The sequence below is a fragment of the Myxine glutinosa genome, chromosome 7, assembly GCF_964187855.1.
Source record: "Myxine glutinosa chromosome 7, kmMyxGlut1.1, whole genome shotgun sequence".
Taxonomy (NCBI): domain Eukaryota; kingdom Metazoa; phylum Chordata; class Myxini; order Myxiniformes; family Myxinidae; genus Myxine; species Myxine glutinosa.
Genome location: NC_136267.1, coordinates 123850022 through 123868194, shown reverse-complemented (window position 1 = coordinate 123868194; position 18173 = coordinate 123850022). Strand labels below are relative to the sequence as shown.

The 18173-nt window shown below is 45.1% G+C and overlaps 1 protein-coding gene across 2 annotated transcripts in view; it reads right to left on the bottom strand.

The window, feature by feature from the left end:
* Positions 1-18173, bottom strand: part of LOC144893004 (vasoactive intestinal polypeptide receptor-like) — a 156947-nt gene that overhangs the window by 69529 nt on the left and 69245 nt on the right. For both annotated transcript variants that reach the window (XM_078782246.1, XM_078782245.1), the window contains one exon: positions 6193-6300. In XM_078782246.1, the coding sequence (XP_078638372.1) occupies positions 6193-6289 (97 nt within the window). In that variant the 5' untranslated portion in view covers positions 6290-6300. The remainder of the gene's footprint in view (positions 1-6192; positions 6301-18173) is intronic.

Genomic DNA, 18173 nt, shown 5'->3' with positions numbered 1-18173 from the left:
TATAATGTGAAGTTATGCCATCAAATGCTGTACAACACAAAGCATCATGGGAAAGGGGCGTCATCTTGTATCCGTACACCATTTTGACATCATCCCATCAATATGACACTTTCAAATTTATAGAGTCCACCCCTAAATGCTCGGCGAGCATGCGCAGAAACCCTTAGTATCAAAGTGATTTGTGGCTACCTGGACATATGCCTCAAAGATAAGGATTGCAGAATGAAATGACGAATAAAACTTTTAAAGAAGCCATAAGTACTAGGAAGCGTACCCGCGAGAAGGGGTGTGGAGAACGTCCTGATCAACTCGTACAAAATGTTGATATGTTTCAGTCTGTATTGCAAAAAACCCCGACAATGTGGGCACGTAAAGGCTGAAAGTTCATAGATGGGCGCGTTCTAACTTAACCTTCGTGCTTTTTAACACCGTCATATCTGGTCATATCTGGGGCTTGTCGATGTACGATAAGTTATAAATGATGATATTTACTATTAATCATGTTTGGGAGGAGGGGGAAGGTGGAGTGGGAGTTGTGTGAGCTGTGAGTGTCGTCATAAGTACATATTTTTTGTTTGGTTCCGGGGCCACAAGAGACTATTTGTACAGTGCCTTCAGAAAGTATTCACTCCCCTTGATTTTTTCACATTTTGGTGTGCTACAGCCTAAATAAAAAATGGATTAAATTGAGAGTTTTGTCCCTGATCTACAGAAAATAAATACCCCATAATATCAAAGTGGAATTTTCTTTTTAGGAAATTTTACGAAATAATTAAAAATGAAAAAGCTGAAATGCCTCGAGTCAATATGTATTCAACCCCTTTGCTATGAGACTCCAAATTGAGCTCAGGTGCATCCAATTTCCTTTGATCATCCTTGAGATGTCTCCACAACTTGATTGGAGGCAACCTGTAGCCAATTTAATTAATTGTACATGATTTTGAAAGAAACACACCTTTCTAGATAAGGTCCCACAGTTTACAGTGCAAGTCAGAGCAGGAACTCTACCATGAAGTCCAAGGAACTGTCCGTATAACTCAGATATAATTGGGAGGAGGCATATATCTGGGAAAGGGTATAAAACAATTTCTGGAGTGTTGAATTTCCCAAGAGCACAGTGAGCTCCATCATTAGGAAATGGAAAGAATATGGAACTACCCAGACTCATGCCGTAGCTCTAGTTGGTGGTGTGACATCCCAGCTCATAACACTGGAGGCAATGGAGGCCAAAGCCCTAAGGGTCACTGGTGCATATAATTAGGAGGATGAAGTGCAGGATCTGTTGCTCTCCTGTCACCAGGACCAGGATTATATCCAATGGGCAAAAGGGACAGTTACCCAGGGCTACAAACTGGTGCTTCAAGGGGCCCACAAAACAAGAGAGAGAGATGGAGAGAGAGAGCAAGATGTGGTCAAGGGTGGGAGTGTGAGGTCAGAGTTATGTTCTGCAATGCAAAACAACGCCTTACTGCTTTGATGTTGATGTAAATTGAGATCGACATTTTGAAGCTGATCGACTTCACCGATATCATTGATGAGTTTGCAAGACTAAAAGCCAGAAAAACGTTGCAATTACAGTATAAGATTAAGAATGAATATTAACATATTAAGTCTACTTTAACTCTTGGATGCAGGCTTCAAAAATCCTACACATACGCAGCCATTGGGCCTCGGAGGCCCAACGGATGTATTCGTGTAATGTTTTTTTTTTATTGTTTATAGTTTTTTTTCTTTCATATCCTTTTTCAATCCAAGTCGATGCTCATGGATGTGTATTTGCTCAGAAAATGTGAATCATTGATCATATTATTTGGAAGAATCTCATACAAGTAATGAATCTTTTTTTCTTTTTTTTTGCAAAAAAAATTGGGTTTTGGTTTTCAACTTTTTTTTCTCTAAAAAGTTGAGGCTCATGGAGGAGTATTTTTTCCAAAAATATGATTAACTCATCCTTTTATTTAGAATGTATATGACCACAACTGTCAAAAATCCTGTCAATACCTGGACAAAACCACAGACTGGTAAAACAAATGGAACATGTCTTTCAATCCTGACAAATCTCACACTCTCACTATGTCTCTCCAAAAAGACCGACTGGACAACCCTCCCATCTACCTTCTCAACAATCCTCTCCAAGAAGTTCTGTCACTCAAGCTTTTGGGTCTCACTATCTGCCATGATATTTCCTGGGAAAACCACATTTCCAAGCTGGCCTCCAAAGCCAGTCGCCGACTGGGCATCCTCCATCGTGTGAGGTCCTTCCTTGGCACACCTGAGCTCCTCACCACATACAAGGCTTTCATCCACAGCGCAATGGAATACTGTTCTCCCCTCTGGGCTGGTGCTCCTGCCTCACACCCAGCTCGGCTTCACGCTGTTGAAACTAAAGCTTACAGAATCATTGGAATCTCCCGCAATGAAGCTAACTCCGAGGGCCTTTCACTCACTCACCGCAGGCAGGTAGGTGGTCTTTCTGTCTTCTACCGACTCCTATCCGGCCTAGCCCCCCCAGCTCTATCTGTGCTCTGTCCCCCAAATATTCCTACAGGTCGCACAAGTTCTGCCAGCAACCCTCTTCTGGTGAAATTGCCAAAATCAAGACTCTCTGCTGACCTTCACTCTTTCATTCCTCTTTTCTCCCGCCTCTGGAACAAACTCCCTCACTCTCTTCAATCCCACTCCTCCCTCCAGGTCTTCAAAGCAGCTGTTCACCACCATCTCTTATCTTCCCCCATCCAAAACCTTGATCTTTTCTACCCCCATTAATTCACCCCAGATCCACTTTTTTGAAATACCAACTTATTTCCTGGAAGTCCTAGCAGTGTCCATGTGTTTTATACCTCTCCCACCCTACCCTCTTCCCATGCCCCCATCCTCCAAGCCCTCCCCCTCCCACAGATCTCCCAATGTCCCTGTTCTCTGCTGTTGTACTTGTGTGCTTCCCTTTCTCTCCCCATCTTGTCTCCCGCTTCCTTTATTGTATGTTTTGTGTGTCTATATTTTTTTGTGATTAATGTTAGCTCTTACACGAGCCTCGGTCTTGTATCCCCCCCCAAAAAAAATCCTACACCTATGCAGCCATTGGGCCTCGGAGGCCCCACAAATGTATTCGCGTAAGGCTTTTTTATTCTTTCTTTTTTATAGATTTTTTTTCTTTCATATCCTTTTTCAATCCAAGTCGATGCTCATGGATGTGTATTTGCTCAGAAAATGTGAATCATTGATCCTATTATTTGGAAGAATCCCATACAAGTAATGAATAATTATTATTTTTTGCAAAACAAATAAATTTGGGGGGGTTTTCAACTTTTTTTTCATTAAAAGGTTGAGGCTCATGGAGGAGTATTTGCTCAAAAAAATATGATTCACTGATCCTTTTATTTAGAATGTATATGTTCGCAACATTGTCAAAAATCATACACCAATGCAGTCCTGGGAGGCCCGGGCATTTTATTTACTTATTATGATTATGTGTAATTTGTATTGTGTAATAAGTTTAATGTGTAATTTGTAATGTGTAATGGGTAATGTGTAATAGGTAATGTGTAATGTGTTATGGGTAATGTGTAATGTGTTATGAATGAAGGTTTTACTTCGAATCTGAATGAAATATTTTTATATTTATTCCATCTAATTATTTATATCCAAGTTATAGGAGCATACAAGAAGGCTCATGCAAAGAAAATAATTATATAACATGGTTATAACCCAAGAAAAATTATGAGGTGCCTCTAATGCCCCAGGCCTGTATTAGTGTTAAGAATGAAGCTTTTCCCACGAACCTGAATGAAAATTTTCATATTTTTGTCACTGAAATATCTGTAACCAAGTTATCGGAGCATATAATGAGGCTCATATCAAGAAAATAATGATAAAACATAGTAGTGCAACAACATTTATGCCTGGTCTCCAAGGCCCTGGCCTAGCCTGCATTAGTGTTATGAATGAAGAATGAAGCTTTTCCCATGAATCTGAATGAAAAATTTCATATTTTTGTCACTGAATTATTTGTAACCAAGTTGTAGGAGCATACAATGAGGCTCATATCAAAAAAATAATGATATAACTGAGTAGTACAACAACATTTATGCAGGGCCTCGAAGGCCCCAGGCCTGCATTTGTGTGGGATTTTCGTGTTATAAATGAATGAAAATTTTCCCACGAGCATGAATGAATTTTTTTTTATGTCACTGAATTTTGTGTTGCAACATGAAAGTGGGTTAAAAATGAGGCTCATTCCAAAAAAAAATTGTACAACATAGTTTTTGCAACAAAAAAAACCTTGTGGGCCTCCGAGGTCCAATTACTGCATCCAAGGGATAAAATAATAACAAACCTTTTTTTCAAAAACTTTTTCCCCTTTTTAAAATTTCTTTCGTTTTTATCACTAACTAGTTGAAAGCACCCGGCGTTGCCCGGGTTCCTTTTGAATGAATTTACTACTATAATTCAGCTTTTACTCGCGGCCGTAGAAGATTGACTACGATAATTCAGCTCAGCTTTTAATTGCGAAATTGGCCCAGCTCAGCCGAGGTGGGCCTCGACCGGCCTCGCCACCAAGCCTATAACCTTCCCGGGGCCTGCTCCAACATTTTTAGTTCTTTTTGAATGAATTTACTACTATAATTCAGCTTTTACTCGTGGCCGTAGAAGATTGACTAATATAATTCAGTTCAGCTTTTAATTGCGAAATTGGCCCAGACCGACCGAGGCGGACTCGACCGGCCTCGCCACCTAGCCTATAACCTTCCCGGGGTCCGTCCCGACATTTTTGTTTCTTTTTGAATGAATTTACTACTATAATTCAGCTTTTACTCGTGGCCGTAGAAGATTGACCACTATAATTCAGCTGTTTTTAATTGCGAAATTGGCCCTGCCCGACCGAGGCGGACTCGACCGGCCTCACCACCTAGCCTATAACCTTCCCGGGGCCCGTCCCGACATTTTTGGTTATTTTTGAATGAATTTACCACTATAATTCAGCTTTTACCCGCGGCCGTAGAAGATTGACTACTATAATTCAGCTCAGCCTTTAATTGCAAAATGGGCCTCGACCGGCCTCGCCACCTAGCCTATAACCTTCCCGGGGCCCGTCCCAACATTTTTTGTTGCAGAGGTTTCCTCCTATCTTTCACTGTTCAGGAGATTAGCGCATGCAGACAAACAAACAAACAAACAAACAAACAAAAACTTTCTTTCATATATATAAAATATAGATAAATTTGGTTTATCAAATTATATGGCGTTTTCTTGAAAGCACCGATAAGCAATTGAGGCCCGCTAGTTTATACTTCGCCCAGTGCCCACCATTGAATTAACGCGGCACTGCATGTATCCCAGACAGGTTTGGTGGCATCACAGTATTCTACCAAGCCTGGTGTTGGTTTAACGGTTTGGGTGGCTGGCGAGCTTGGGATCCTAGGGTGAAGGGTCCCGAGTTCGTAATCCCGGTTGGCCGTTCAATTAAAACCAGGTGGGATTGACTCAGCCTATCATCCTTCTGCGGTCGGTGAAATAAGTACCAGTGTACAGGTAAAAGGGGAAAAATAGGAAAAATCAGGAATCAAGGAATAGGAAAAATCAGCGGCACAACCGCGCCCCCAGCCAATGATGCTACCTGCAGTCCCGTACTACATGCGAAAGAAGAAGTACTCTTCCTTGAGCGTATTTGGTCGCTCATCCCATTTCTTCCCAATGCTTTTTTGCTCTCCCTGCCCTCTCCTCTGTTTGTACAAAGACTTGCTCCTCACCTTTCCTTTACAGCATACCCTATTCTCACAACCGTAGAATCACCTCCCCAAGCTTGTCCCATCGTGTTTTTCCCTACAATCCCTTTTCCACCGTTTTCATTGATCCCTAAATCTTGACCTCATATTCTTGCTGACGTTTTCCTTTCCATTCCTCCTCCCTTCGCTGAAATCTGTGCTCTATCCTATTTTTATCTGCTCGTCCTACCTCCATCAGGCTATTTGATCCTCATTCGTCCATTGTTCAGCTGTTTTATCCCCACTATTTGTTGTGCACTGGCCTTTCACCCTCTGCCAACAGCTCTTTTATGAGTCCATAAACTTTCAACAATGTTTTATGCAAGATAAATATAGATTACCTACTCTTTAAGAATACTTTGTAAATTTGGAAAGCCATTGCACATATATTCATAACATTTTGTGAATAAATGCTTTAGATACCCACCATCTTTATTCTGGAAAATAACGATGAAGGATGGACATCTGACATTTGCAACGGCGGCGTGTTCAACGGACATCCAGCAGGAAAGATTGTCCCACATTCCCCGGCACCCTGAGATGAGCGGGTGGAAGGAGAGAAAACACAGTAATGTACAAATATGAAGGTTATAGGTTAGGTTATGTTAATGGGGGTATAAAATATCACAGGAAGGGAAGGGCGATGACATGATGATGGTGCATTGCCTGCTTGAAGCCCTGGAGAGAGAGAAGTGAAAATGAATCCACAAACAGGAGAAAAGAGGATGGGTGTGTTACATATTTATGTGAATGTATGTGAATTACCATTCAGGTCTTTGCTTATCCATGTGTAGTAGATTAAGGGTTGTTGTGGTTGGAGGGTCAGGAGCCCTTCTGAAAAGTGTCCGGAAACGGAAGTGACCGGAAACGGAAGAGGAAAAGACACGAGGAAGAAAAGCGACGAGTATTCTTCTTCCTCGCCCCGCTCCGACGAAAGGTGGGATCGACCTTGCGCTGCGTGGAAAAGCGGCGTTCCGAAGCCCGTCTGGCGAGAGGAGTTACCGGGACGTGTACCTACCCGGTGGAGACGTCAAGTTGACGTGGGGCCGTGCATCGACCCCGCGTCTGGCACCGTTCGCGGCACCGTCTAAACAGACGCGTACGGGTCGCCCGTTGGGGCCTAACACGCCTTGCAAGCGGCGTGGGGCTTTTGGCTTGCTTTGCCGTGCCCGCTTCGCGTGGCCACGAGGGGCTGCAGCCGCGGTGCCTGGTACGATACCTGCCCGGTGGAAACACGTCCACCCGGGGTTCGTTCAACCGCCCGAGTGCGGCGACGCCGACCAGCATCTCGGTCGGGAGGGGCCCAGAGACATTGTGAGGGGCAGAGACCAAAAGGGGGTCGTGAGTACAGAAGTGGACACACATATATAAGATGGCCATCTTAATCATATAGGGAATTGATTGTGGGTTGGGAATTGTTGATGGTTGTTTGTTGTTGATTGCTCGGGGAATATCCGTGATTGTATCATTGAAATCGTATGATATCCTTACCCTGGAAATATATCATTGCACATCAGTTTCTCTTGGGTGGAATTCATAGGGATTGCGTTGCGAAAGCGCATATATATAATACTACTTGCTGGCGAAGGTCCTCTCACGGTCCGGGGGTCACCGAGACCAGGTAGTCACCGAGGGGACCACGTAACAGAATTGGGGGCTCGTCCAAATTACGCAATTGGGTCTACGTCCGGGATCTAAAAGTGTATTTGTATAAAATAATAAAATAATATTTTTATTAATTAAAATTTATTAATTAAGTATTAATTGGTAAATTTTTGGGGAAATTGGGGTAAAGTCTTGGGTGAAGGTTAACAGGTGTTAACGATAGTCACCATGGCGTTTGTGGCACAGAACTTTGCGGTAACACCGAGTGAGGCACAGTTCCGAGCGTTACTAAAGTCGGACCTCTTGAAATTGGCCAAACATTTTAACTTGGAGGTCCGAACTAATTTGAGGAAGGCAGAGTTGCAGGCCACGGTGATACAATCTATGGTGGGATTAGGAACATGGGACGAGTTAGCCTGGGAGTGGCTACCCGAAGAACCAGAAGATGTTGAGCTCCGGAAACTGGAGTTGCAATTACGGAGCCAGGAACGGATTAAAGAAGAAGAAAGGAAAGCAGAAAAGGAAAGAGCAGAAGAAGAAAGGAAAGCAGAAAAGGAAAGAGCAGAAGAAGAAAGGAAAGCAGAAAAGGAAAGAGCAGAAGAAGAAAGGAAAGCAGAAAAGGAAAGAGCAGAAGAAGAAAGGAAAGCAGAAAAGGAAAGAGCAGAAGAAGAAAGGAAAGCAGAAAAGGAAAGAAAAGAAGAGGAAAGGAAAGCAGAAAAGGAAAGAGCAGAAGAAGAAAGGAAAGCAGAAGAGAGGAGAGAAGAGAAACAAGCAGAGGAAAGGAGAGTGGAACGAGAACTCCAGGAAAGGTTAGAAGGGAGAAAAGCAGAGGAGAGGAGAGCTGCAAGGGACCTCGAAGCAGAGGAGAGAAAAGCGGAAAGGGAATTAAAGGAACGTGACATGGAGCTTCAGCAAGAAATCAAATTCAAGGAGCTGGAGTTAATGAGAGAACGGGGAGAGGCACCACCCTTGCTGACGGGGTCGACACCTAACCAGAAAACCTGGGATGTGGGCAGACATGTGAGGCTGGTTCCACCGTTCAGTGAAAAAGAAGTCGCGAAATTTTTTCCACACTTTGAGAAAGTGGCTCGACAATTAAACTGGCCGGAGGAGGCCTGGACCATACTCGTGCAAAGTGTGCTGGTGGGGAAAGCTCAGGAAATTTATTCGGCGCTACCAATGGACCAATGTGCAGATTATGAGGTACTGAAGAAGCACATCCTCAAAGCCTATGAGTTGGTTCCGGAAGCTTACAGGCAAAAATTCAGGAATGCCAGGAAGAGGGAGAGTGAGACCCATGTGGAGTTTGCCAGAGTGAAAGAAAACATGTTTGATCGGTGGTGTGAGTCAAAAGGAGTCGGGAAAGACTTCGAAACATTGCGTGACTTGATCCTGGTGGAGGAATTCCAGCAGTGTGTCCACGAGGACATCAAAGTGTACCTGCAGGAAAAGAAAGTACCAAAGTTGTGGGACGCAGCCACCATGGCAGATGATTATGCCTTAACCCACCGAATAGGGGTCCACAAACCTAACTCCTCGCCTAGACTTCAGCAGGGGAGTTATGGAACACCCGGTGCGGAGAACGACCTTACATGGCGGCGGCCTCGAGATGATTATGGGGACAACTATGATACCCCACCTGTTCGAAATCAGAGGGATGCGGGCCCAAGACAACCTTATAGTTCGGGGGGCCCGAGGCAGACCACGACTTTTTCCTCCGGGCCTACTTGCGCTTTTTGCAAGAAACCTGGACACTTGATGTCCAGTTGTTACCGCATGAAAAGGGAAGACCCAGAGCGGAGTCCGACTATTACGACTCCAAATGCAATGGCCATTGTGAGAAATCGCCATCAAAAGGGTTACCAACCATTTATTTCAGAGGGGTTTGTGTCACGGGATGGAGCCTCGACTAACCGGAAACCGGTTAGGATATTGAGGGACACAGGGGCACATCAATCTTTAATGCTTGAAAGCATTTTGCCATGGTCCGAGGAGACGGCAACGGGGGATAGTGTTCGTTTACAGGGGATCGGGGGCGGTGTTAGTGCTCCCCTTCATGTCATCCATTTGGAGTCCGATTTGGTGTCAGGACCGGTCACCGTCGGTTTACAAGCCACGCTTCCTGTAGAGGGTGTATCTGTGGTTATCGGGAATGATTTGGCCGGGGGTCAAGTTTATGGTAACCTGAAGGTTGGTAAAGAGCCCAGCAGGGAAAATAACACCACACCAGCTCGGGATGGCGACAAAAGTGCCAAGTTATTTGTAGGGGGACTGAACTTCAAAACAGAGGAAGAAGTTCTGACCTCTGTCTTCAACAGATATGGGCCGCTGGTGGAAGTGCGGTTGGTAAGAGACTGGGAAACGCAACAGTCAAGAGGGTTCGGCTTTGTCACGTTTGCCAGCACAAAAGACGCCAGAGAGGCAGAGAAGAATTGGAATGGCAAGGATTTGGAGGGTCGGACCATAACAGTAGGGAAGGCATTTCGTAGGCGTCGAGAGGTCTACAGGAGAGGACAACTGGGCGGTAGTTTTGGTGGTGGCCGCAATCAATATTATTATGGAGGCTCCCTGAGTTACGGCCGCTCCCGAAGGAAGGATTGGCAAAGTAGTGGCCGAGAAGGAGACCGCTATTCATGGGACTACAGGGACAAGTGGTCCCACCCTAATTATTAGGGAAGTTCTGAGAAGTTGAAGCACTGAATGCGGCGGAGCCGCCGGGCCAAGATTCCTACACGGATTAACCGTGAACGCCGTTCCTAAAGGCGTCCATGTAGTGAACTTTCATGCACGGACTAACCGTGAACTCCACGTTCCTCAAGGCGCCCATGTAGAGAACTTTCCTGCACGGACTAACCGTGAACTCCACGTTCCTAAAGGCATCCATGTAGTGAATACTCGGCTTGGCCTCCCGGAAAAAGTGCTATCGAGTGGCTTAACTTTGGATCTTTGATCAACCCCTTAACCTTCATTCACAAGAAACTGACGGTCAAAGTCAGAGGGTCATGAGATGGAGTTTGATTTGGCAGGGACAATGTCGTTGCTGGTGCTTAGTCCAGAGTGAGTAATCTGGAGGGGTTGTGGTGAAATTTTGGTTGCTTTATTGTTAAGTGATAACTGTGCCCGGGGGGAACTGATAATGTGGGGGGGGTTGAGTTATCTGGTTGGTTTCTCCAAATTGGCCGGCAAAGAAAGTTTTCGCGGGGTTCAAACTTTCTTTCTTGAAGGGGGGGAGTGTTACATATTTATGTGAATGTATGTGAATTACCATTCAGGTCTTTGCTTATCCATGTGTAGTAGATTAAGGGTTGTTGTGGTTGGAGGGTCAGGAGCCCTTCTGAAAAGTGTCCGGAAACGGAAGTGACCGGAAACGGAAGAGGAAAAGACACGAGGAAGAAAAGCGACGAGTATTCTTCTTCCTCGCCCCGCTCCGACGAAAGGTGGGATCGACCTTGCGCTGCGTGGAAAAGCGGCGTTCCGAAGCCCGTCTGGCGAGAGGAGTTACCGGGACGTGTACCTACCCGGTGGAGATGTCAAGTTGACGTGGGGCCGTGCATCGACCCCGCGTCTGGCACCGTTCGCGGCACCGTCTAAACAGACGCGTACGGGTCGCCCGTTGGGGCCTAACACGCCTTGCAAGCGGCGTGGGGCTTTTGGCTTGCTTTGCCGTGCCCGCTTCGCGTGGCCACGAGGGGCTGCAGCCGCGGTGCCTGGTACGATACCTGCCCGGTGGAAACACGTCCACCCGGGGTTCGTTCAACCGCCCGAGTGCGGCGACGCCGACCAGCATCTCGGTCGGGAGGGGCCCAGAGACATTGTGAGGGGCAGAGACCAAAAGGGGGTCGTGAGTACAGAAGTGGACACACATATATAAGATGGCCATCTTAATCATATAGGGAATTGATTGTGGGTTGGGAATTGTTGATGGTTGTTTGTTGTTGATTGCTCGGGGAATATCCGTGATTGTATCATTGAAATCGTATGATATCCTTACCCTGGAAATATATCATTGCACATCAGTTTCTCTTGGGTGGAATTCATAGGGATTGCGTTGCGAAAGCGCATATATATAATACTACTTGCTGGCGAAGGTCCTCTCACGGTCCGGGGGTCACCGAGACCAGGTAGTCACCGAGGGGACCACGTAACAGGTGGTAATGCTGGATGTCAGGAAGAACGTGTTTGCACTGGAGGACCTGGGGGAAAGTTGAAGGGCTGAGAGAGCAAAGGGAGCTAGATCGAAGAAGAGGCAGTAAAAATCTGAAAGGCCACAAAGGAAACAAGCCTTGTGCTTCGGTCACATTGCAGGAGATGCCAATAATATTGGGTTTTATAGAATTCAACAGAATCCAAGAGAGAAATTGAACTCTTTGGCCGGAATGCAAAGTGCTACGTCTGGCAGAAACTGGGCACAGCTCATCATCCATCTAACACGTGGTGGTGGCAGCATCATGCTATGGGGATGCTTTTCAGCAGCATTGATTGGGAGACTTGTAAGGATAGAGGGAAGAAGGAATGGAGCTAAATCCAGGCAAATTATTGAGGAGAACCTGTTTCAGAGTGCAAAAGAACTAAGACTGTGGCGAAGAATTACGTTCCAACAGCACAATGACCCCAGGCATACAGCCAAAGCATCACCAGAATGGTTTCAGAACAAGAACGTGAAAGGCCAGACTCAAATCCCATTGAGAATCTGTGGAAAGACTTGAAGATTGCTGTTCACCAACACTGCCCATCCAACATGACAGAGCTTGTGCAAACCGACAAGGAAGAATGGAAGATACTCCCCAAATCCAGATATGCAAAGCTGATACAGACATACCGAAGAAGACTTGAAACTGTAATCACTGCCAAAGGCGCTTCTTCGAAGTATTCACTCAGGGGGTTGAATGCTTATGTATATTAAATATTTCTGTATTTAATTTTTAATTACGTTTATATATATTTAAAATATATTCCACTGACTTTATGGGGTTAGGGTTAGTGTTTAGGTTAATTATGTGTATATCAGTGACCAAAAAACTCAATTTAATCCATTTAAAATTCAGGCTGTAACACAACAAAATGTGAAAACGTCAAGGGGTGTGAATACTTTCTGAAGGCACTTTATAATGTGTATATAATATGTACGTATAATATGTCACGTATAATATTGTGTGTGTGTGTGTGTGTCTGTACGCATTTGCATGTATAAGCGTGTGTGTGTATGTGTATGTGTGTGTGTGTGTGTGTGTGTGTGTGTGTGTGTGTGTGTGTGTGTGTGTGTCGTAATCTTGCAAAATAACATCACACAGTAATGATGGATTCCATGAAAATTATGAAATATCCAGTTTTCCATTTTCTCAAATGTCCCCAGAATCGTACGGGAATATATATATATATCTCATCACCGTAAATTTTATTTGCCAGAATTTGGAATGGAATGGCCTTTACTCAAATCAGAGGTTCACTGCCTGGAATTCTGTCACACAGTTCTTAATGGACCATGAAAACAATTCAGGAGAAGATTTACTCCTCACAAAAAGAAATTAAGCAATAGCATTTCAATTGCAAAATGAACTATGGATTCACAGTTCAGAAATTGCTTCGTCATGGCTATTGAGGAAAGGAAATCATTCGGGAAATGGGACACACAACATGTAACGTAACAATTATCGTCCCCTAAACCGAGCGATCATGGAAACTCAGCTGGACATCACGTCTCGCACAGAATCCACATACATGTCTGGACAATCTGCTCTATGAATTTGCCATCAATGTGGTCTGAGGCAGTTTCGGCGAGCAATTCACATCACTCAACAACAAACGGGTTGGCTCGTGCCATCGGGATGCCTTTGGGTCCCCAGTCCGCAGTGTCATTTCTAGGATGCCAACAAAGTACTGCCATATCGGACAGCTTGCAGAGAGGTTTTGTTCTGCTTGCAAAGGGGTGACAACCTCATGGGTGGATTATTATGTTGCCAACCTTGCCAGAAGGAACCCTTTCCAACAGCAATCTTCCAGAATGATCTGCAAAAAGCAATAAATCATAAAATTTCAACCCTGAAGACAATTATTCCGAACAGGCTTTGTGCCGGCGGTGCGAGGTCCAGAAGGGCATTGCTCTGCACCACTCGAACACGGCGCCATGGAGGGCGGTGCATGCAATGGAGGACGCGTCACAGCTGAAGGGTAAACCATTGGCTGAATATTATTTTCACCGATGTATCTATAGTATACTGATGAGTGATGATTAGCGTCGTGATTGGAAGGTGTGGTATGACGTGTCAGATGCAGGAACGAGATGAATACGCCTGTTGTGATCCCTCTGGCACAACAGTAAGATCGTCGTTTCGCCTTCATGGATGACAACACCCATTCACTTGGTGCACATCTCAAGACTGCACTTTAGGATTACATCAATCGCATGGACAGGCCTGCACGCTCTCCACACTTAAATCTGATTGAATATGCTTAGGACATCCAACAGGGAGGCATGTCTGTGGTCGCCAAGTCTGTCCACAGTCTCTTCGTCAACTGGATGAGGCCTTGGCTCGAACCAAGTGAGAACTGAATCATCTGATTTGTTCGATGACAAAACCGGTACTAGCTGGGATTTATTTTTTGTTACAGGAACGAGGCTCACGTAAGAGCAAGGCAGATCTGACATCAAGGGAATGAACGACAGGAAAAGACGAGATGTGGGGGGAGGAAACGTACTGAAGTTATCAAATAAGATGGTTGAGTTAGGAAAGGTTAACGGGCCTAATAAAGATCGCAGGACAGAATTGAGAATGACAAAGATGGTGGTGCACTGATAGCTTGAATCCCTGGAAGGAGGAGTACATGAGATAGAACACTTTGTGGAAGGTGTTTCCATATATGGGAGAAGCGTGGAATTAACGAGTCTATGTTAGTCACGTTCACCATGTTTTTTCGTTCCAAATTTTTGGAGATTAGCAAAACTATACATTTTTGGAATATTCAGAGCATGAGGAATCCAAAACTTAATGTTGGCATTTGCAAATTAATTTTGCCGAAAATGACACTCAGGACAGTGATGAAGATCTGTAAAAGCATATCCCTGAACGGTATAGACTTCGTAGATCCTGTGTATGGGACTTATAGTTCAATCGGATACTAACAAGGCTGCTTTCTTGCTTTATAAACCCAAACCTATAACTTCAAAGGACTTGCAATATCATGCATTATGTAATACAGTTATATCACAAATATAAAGACAATGGTTTTCAATTACCTTTGTTTGTTGCTTTTCTATAATCCTGAGCACTATTTTGAGGCCTTTATTGGATTCCTTGACCCAGAAAACATAGGATTAGCATATTTAATTAAGTCTCTGGGTTGACTAGAAGCCGAGATCGCGCAAAATATGTATTTTATGGCGGCCATTTTCAAAATCCAAAATGGCGGCCATGCAGGTGTCTGTGCAAATGCCAACATTGATTTTCAGATTCTCCATGCTCTGAAGATTCCAAAAATGTACAGGTTTGCGAATCCCAAAATTTTGAACGAAATTATATTTGTTAACATAGTGAACCTGACTACGTGTGCAGACAGCCAAGATTTTGGAGGTTTAATCAGGAAGGAAGAACGTGCGCATCTTGGAATAGATAGGGAGGGTTGGAGGACAGAGAGCACGATCGGTGAACAGACAATAAAAAAAAACAGAGACCAATAACTTGCCTGCGACGTGAAAGCAACAGACCCTGTGCTTCTGCCTCATCACGGGAGATTCCAATGATTTTCAGAGCTTTAGATTGCACAGAATTAGGGAGAGATATGTGTTGTTGAGATGCCAGCCCATAGGGGAGAAAACTATTCCATTGAGCTACAGACAAAGGCTTTGCAGACTGAGTAGCTTTGATTTTTAAGGACATGTTCCATTTATCAGACCATGAGTTTCTAATCATTTCCAGATCAATAGAGAGAGAGAGATAGAGAGACACACAGCTGCTATCTTGCCAGGCAGAGGGATGGGGCTACTGTGTGACACAATGTGGAGTCGTCGGCAAAAAGTTAGAGGTTTTCCGGACCATACAGTGCATTCAGAAAGTATTCAGACCCCTTCACTTTTATCACATTTTGTTATGTTGCAGCCTTATGCTGAAATCATTGAAATTCATTTTTTCCCTCATCAATCTACACTCAATACCCCATAATGACAAAGAGAAAACAGGATTTTAGAAAGTTTTGCAAATTTCTTAAAAAGAAAAAACTGAAATATCACATTTACATAAGTATTCATACCCTTTGCTATGACACTTGAAATTTAGCTCAGGTGCCTCCCATTTGTCTTGATCATCTTTGGGAGTTTCTACACCTTGATTGGAGTCCACCTGTCGTAAATTCAATTGATTGGACATGATTTGGAAAGGCACACACCTGTCTATATAAGGTCTCACAGCTGACAATGCATATCAGAGCAAAAACCAAGCCATGAGGTCGAAGGAACTGCCTGCAGAGCTCAGAGACAGGATTGTGTCGAGGCACAGATCTGGGGAAGCCTACAAAACATTTCTGCTGCATTAAAGGTTCCCAAGATCACAGTGGCCTCCATAATTCTTAAATGGAAGAAGTTTGGAATAACCAGGACTCTTCCTAGAGCTGGCCGCCCGGCCAAACTGAGCAATCGGTGGAGAAGGGCCTTGATAATAGAGGTGACCAAGAACCCGATGGTCACTCTGGCTGAGCTCCAGAGATCCTGTGTTGAGATGGGAGGAACTTCCAGAAGGACAACCATCACTGCAACATTCCTCCGATCTGGGCTTTGTGGCAGAGTGGCCAGACAGAAGCCTCTCCTCAGTGAAAGACACATGAAAGCCCGCTTGGAGTTTGCAAAAAAGCACCTAAAGGACTCTCGGACTGTGAGAAACAAGATTCTGTGGTCTGATGAAACCAAGATTGAACTGTTTGGCTTCCGTCTGGCCACTGGCAGGAAAGGTCATGCCTCTTTTGGGTATATAGATTACAGTCGATCTATGATCGGGTCTCAAGAACATTGGATGTGTGTTCATTTACCAAGTTTCTTGTGGAGAGATCACCAAGTGGTTTAAGCATTCGAGCAAGCACTCCATTCAAAACCCGTAAGGAACGGCTGGCTTGGCAAGTGCTAGCTAGCTGCTTGGTAAATGAGCACACCTCCAACCCTTGTGGGGTATATAGATTACAGTAGATCTTCGCTCAGTTCTGTAAGTAAAACTTACCTCATGGATGTCGGGATTCCTCCAAATTTCTTTGTTTAATGTTATAAACAGCATTAGCGAATGTTTAAAAAGCTAATCATGTGTGTTTGTGGTTTATAATATTTTACAAGCCCGGCTAAGCCGTTATTAGACTTTTGGTCTTGTTTTTTTTTATGTTGAATGCTCCAGACACAGACTATATAGTCCTCATCGAGGCCTGGCCTTAAATAAAATAACTGCATTGATAAATGTGAGGAAAGAGATATAAAAGAGGGAGAATGTAATGAGTACCAGGATGCAAGTACCACACCAGCTATTGCTGCATGCAACCTGTCCAACAGGAAATATCTGCCACATATTAACCTGTCTGTGGAACACAAAATAGCTCTGGGTGTCGATAGGAACAATTTCGATTTTAAAAGGCTCTTCTGGCTAAACAGTTGCATTGCTCTGCCTATTAGGCATGAGCGGGAGGACAGAGGAGTTGAGGAAGTTATCAAGGCAAAAGGGGGTCACTCCGATTTTAGTGATTATATTGTTGCGGATCTCGAGCTCGTCGACGTACTGAGGGGGGGTTAAGCCCTGCTCCCCCTCGAGCTCCGAGTCCACGAGGTCCCCACCCACACTATACTCGTGGTGGACGGATTGCTAAGCAATTCCAGCCGCCGAGCCCAAAGCTACGCGTGGAAGGGTTAATGCTCACGACCCGAGTACCTTCGACACATGCAGCCGTGAGAACGGGGACTGAACCTCGCACGTGTCACGCTGGTATTTAACGCCCGAGCGGTTTGTGCGTCGTGTAACTCATGCCGTTAATCACTATTGAACCCAATTGAGCGGTTTTAACTCGTGAAATGCTAGGCCAATGGTGAAAGGACGATGATGGCCAGATTGGAAACAAACCACAGGATTTATTACAATATTCACAGGAAAAGGACACAGCGAAGAATCTTAACGGCCTTACCTACGTACCCAGACAAGGGCCCTCAGATTCGTTCAGGGAAGGGAAGGAAGAGGGGAATGCGCCCAAAGCGCAGCCGCTCGTGCAGTTTGCCTGAACGGGCTCGTTTGGCGGATACCCCCAAGGATCGCTCCAACCCCAGGACACTACAGCCGGGGATGTTCGTGGCAGGGGCATTGATCACGGTCATGCACGTAGCAGGAATCCAAGGAGCGTATCTCAAGGTCAGTGAGGCAGAGCGCACGTGCAGGGAGTCCAGGCAGAGAGAGCGACGGGGCAGAGAGAGAGCGAGCGGGGGTCCGGTCTAGGTTTTATAGCCCCCCCGAAATCCCCCCCCCCTCGAATGTTCCATGGGCCTCCATTGGCCGCCTGGGGTCACGTGTCGTGACAGCCCCTTATTGGTCACCCTCGGCCACTCCATTCAGCTCCCATTGGCCGCCCACTGCTCACCGGCCACGCCCTCCAGCTCCTCCCTCGGGCCTGCAAGGCCTGTCCTATTCCCATGACAAGGCACTTTGGGCTTCAATGAGGCCTACCATTACTCTACCTGCCTCAACGCATACTAACACTGGGAAGGAGACTATACTTCACATTTAATAAGAAATAACTAACTAAGCGAGGCTACATGTTGTGGTGTAACTAACTATGGGGGGGGGGGGGGGG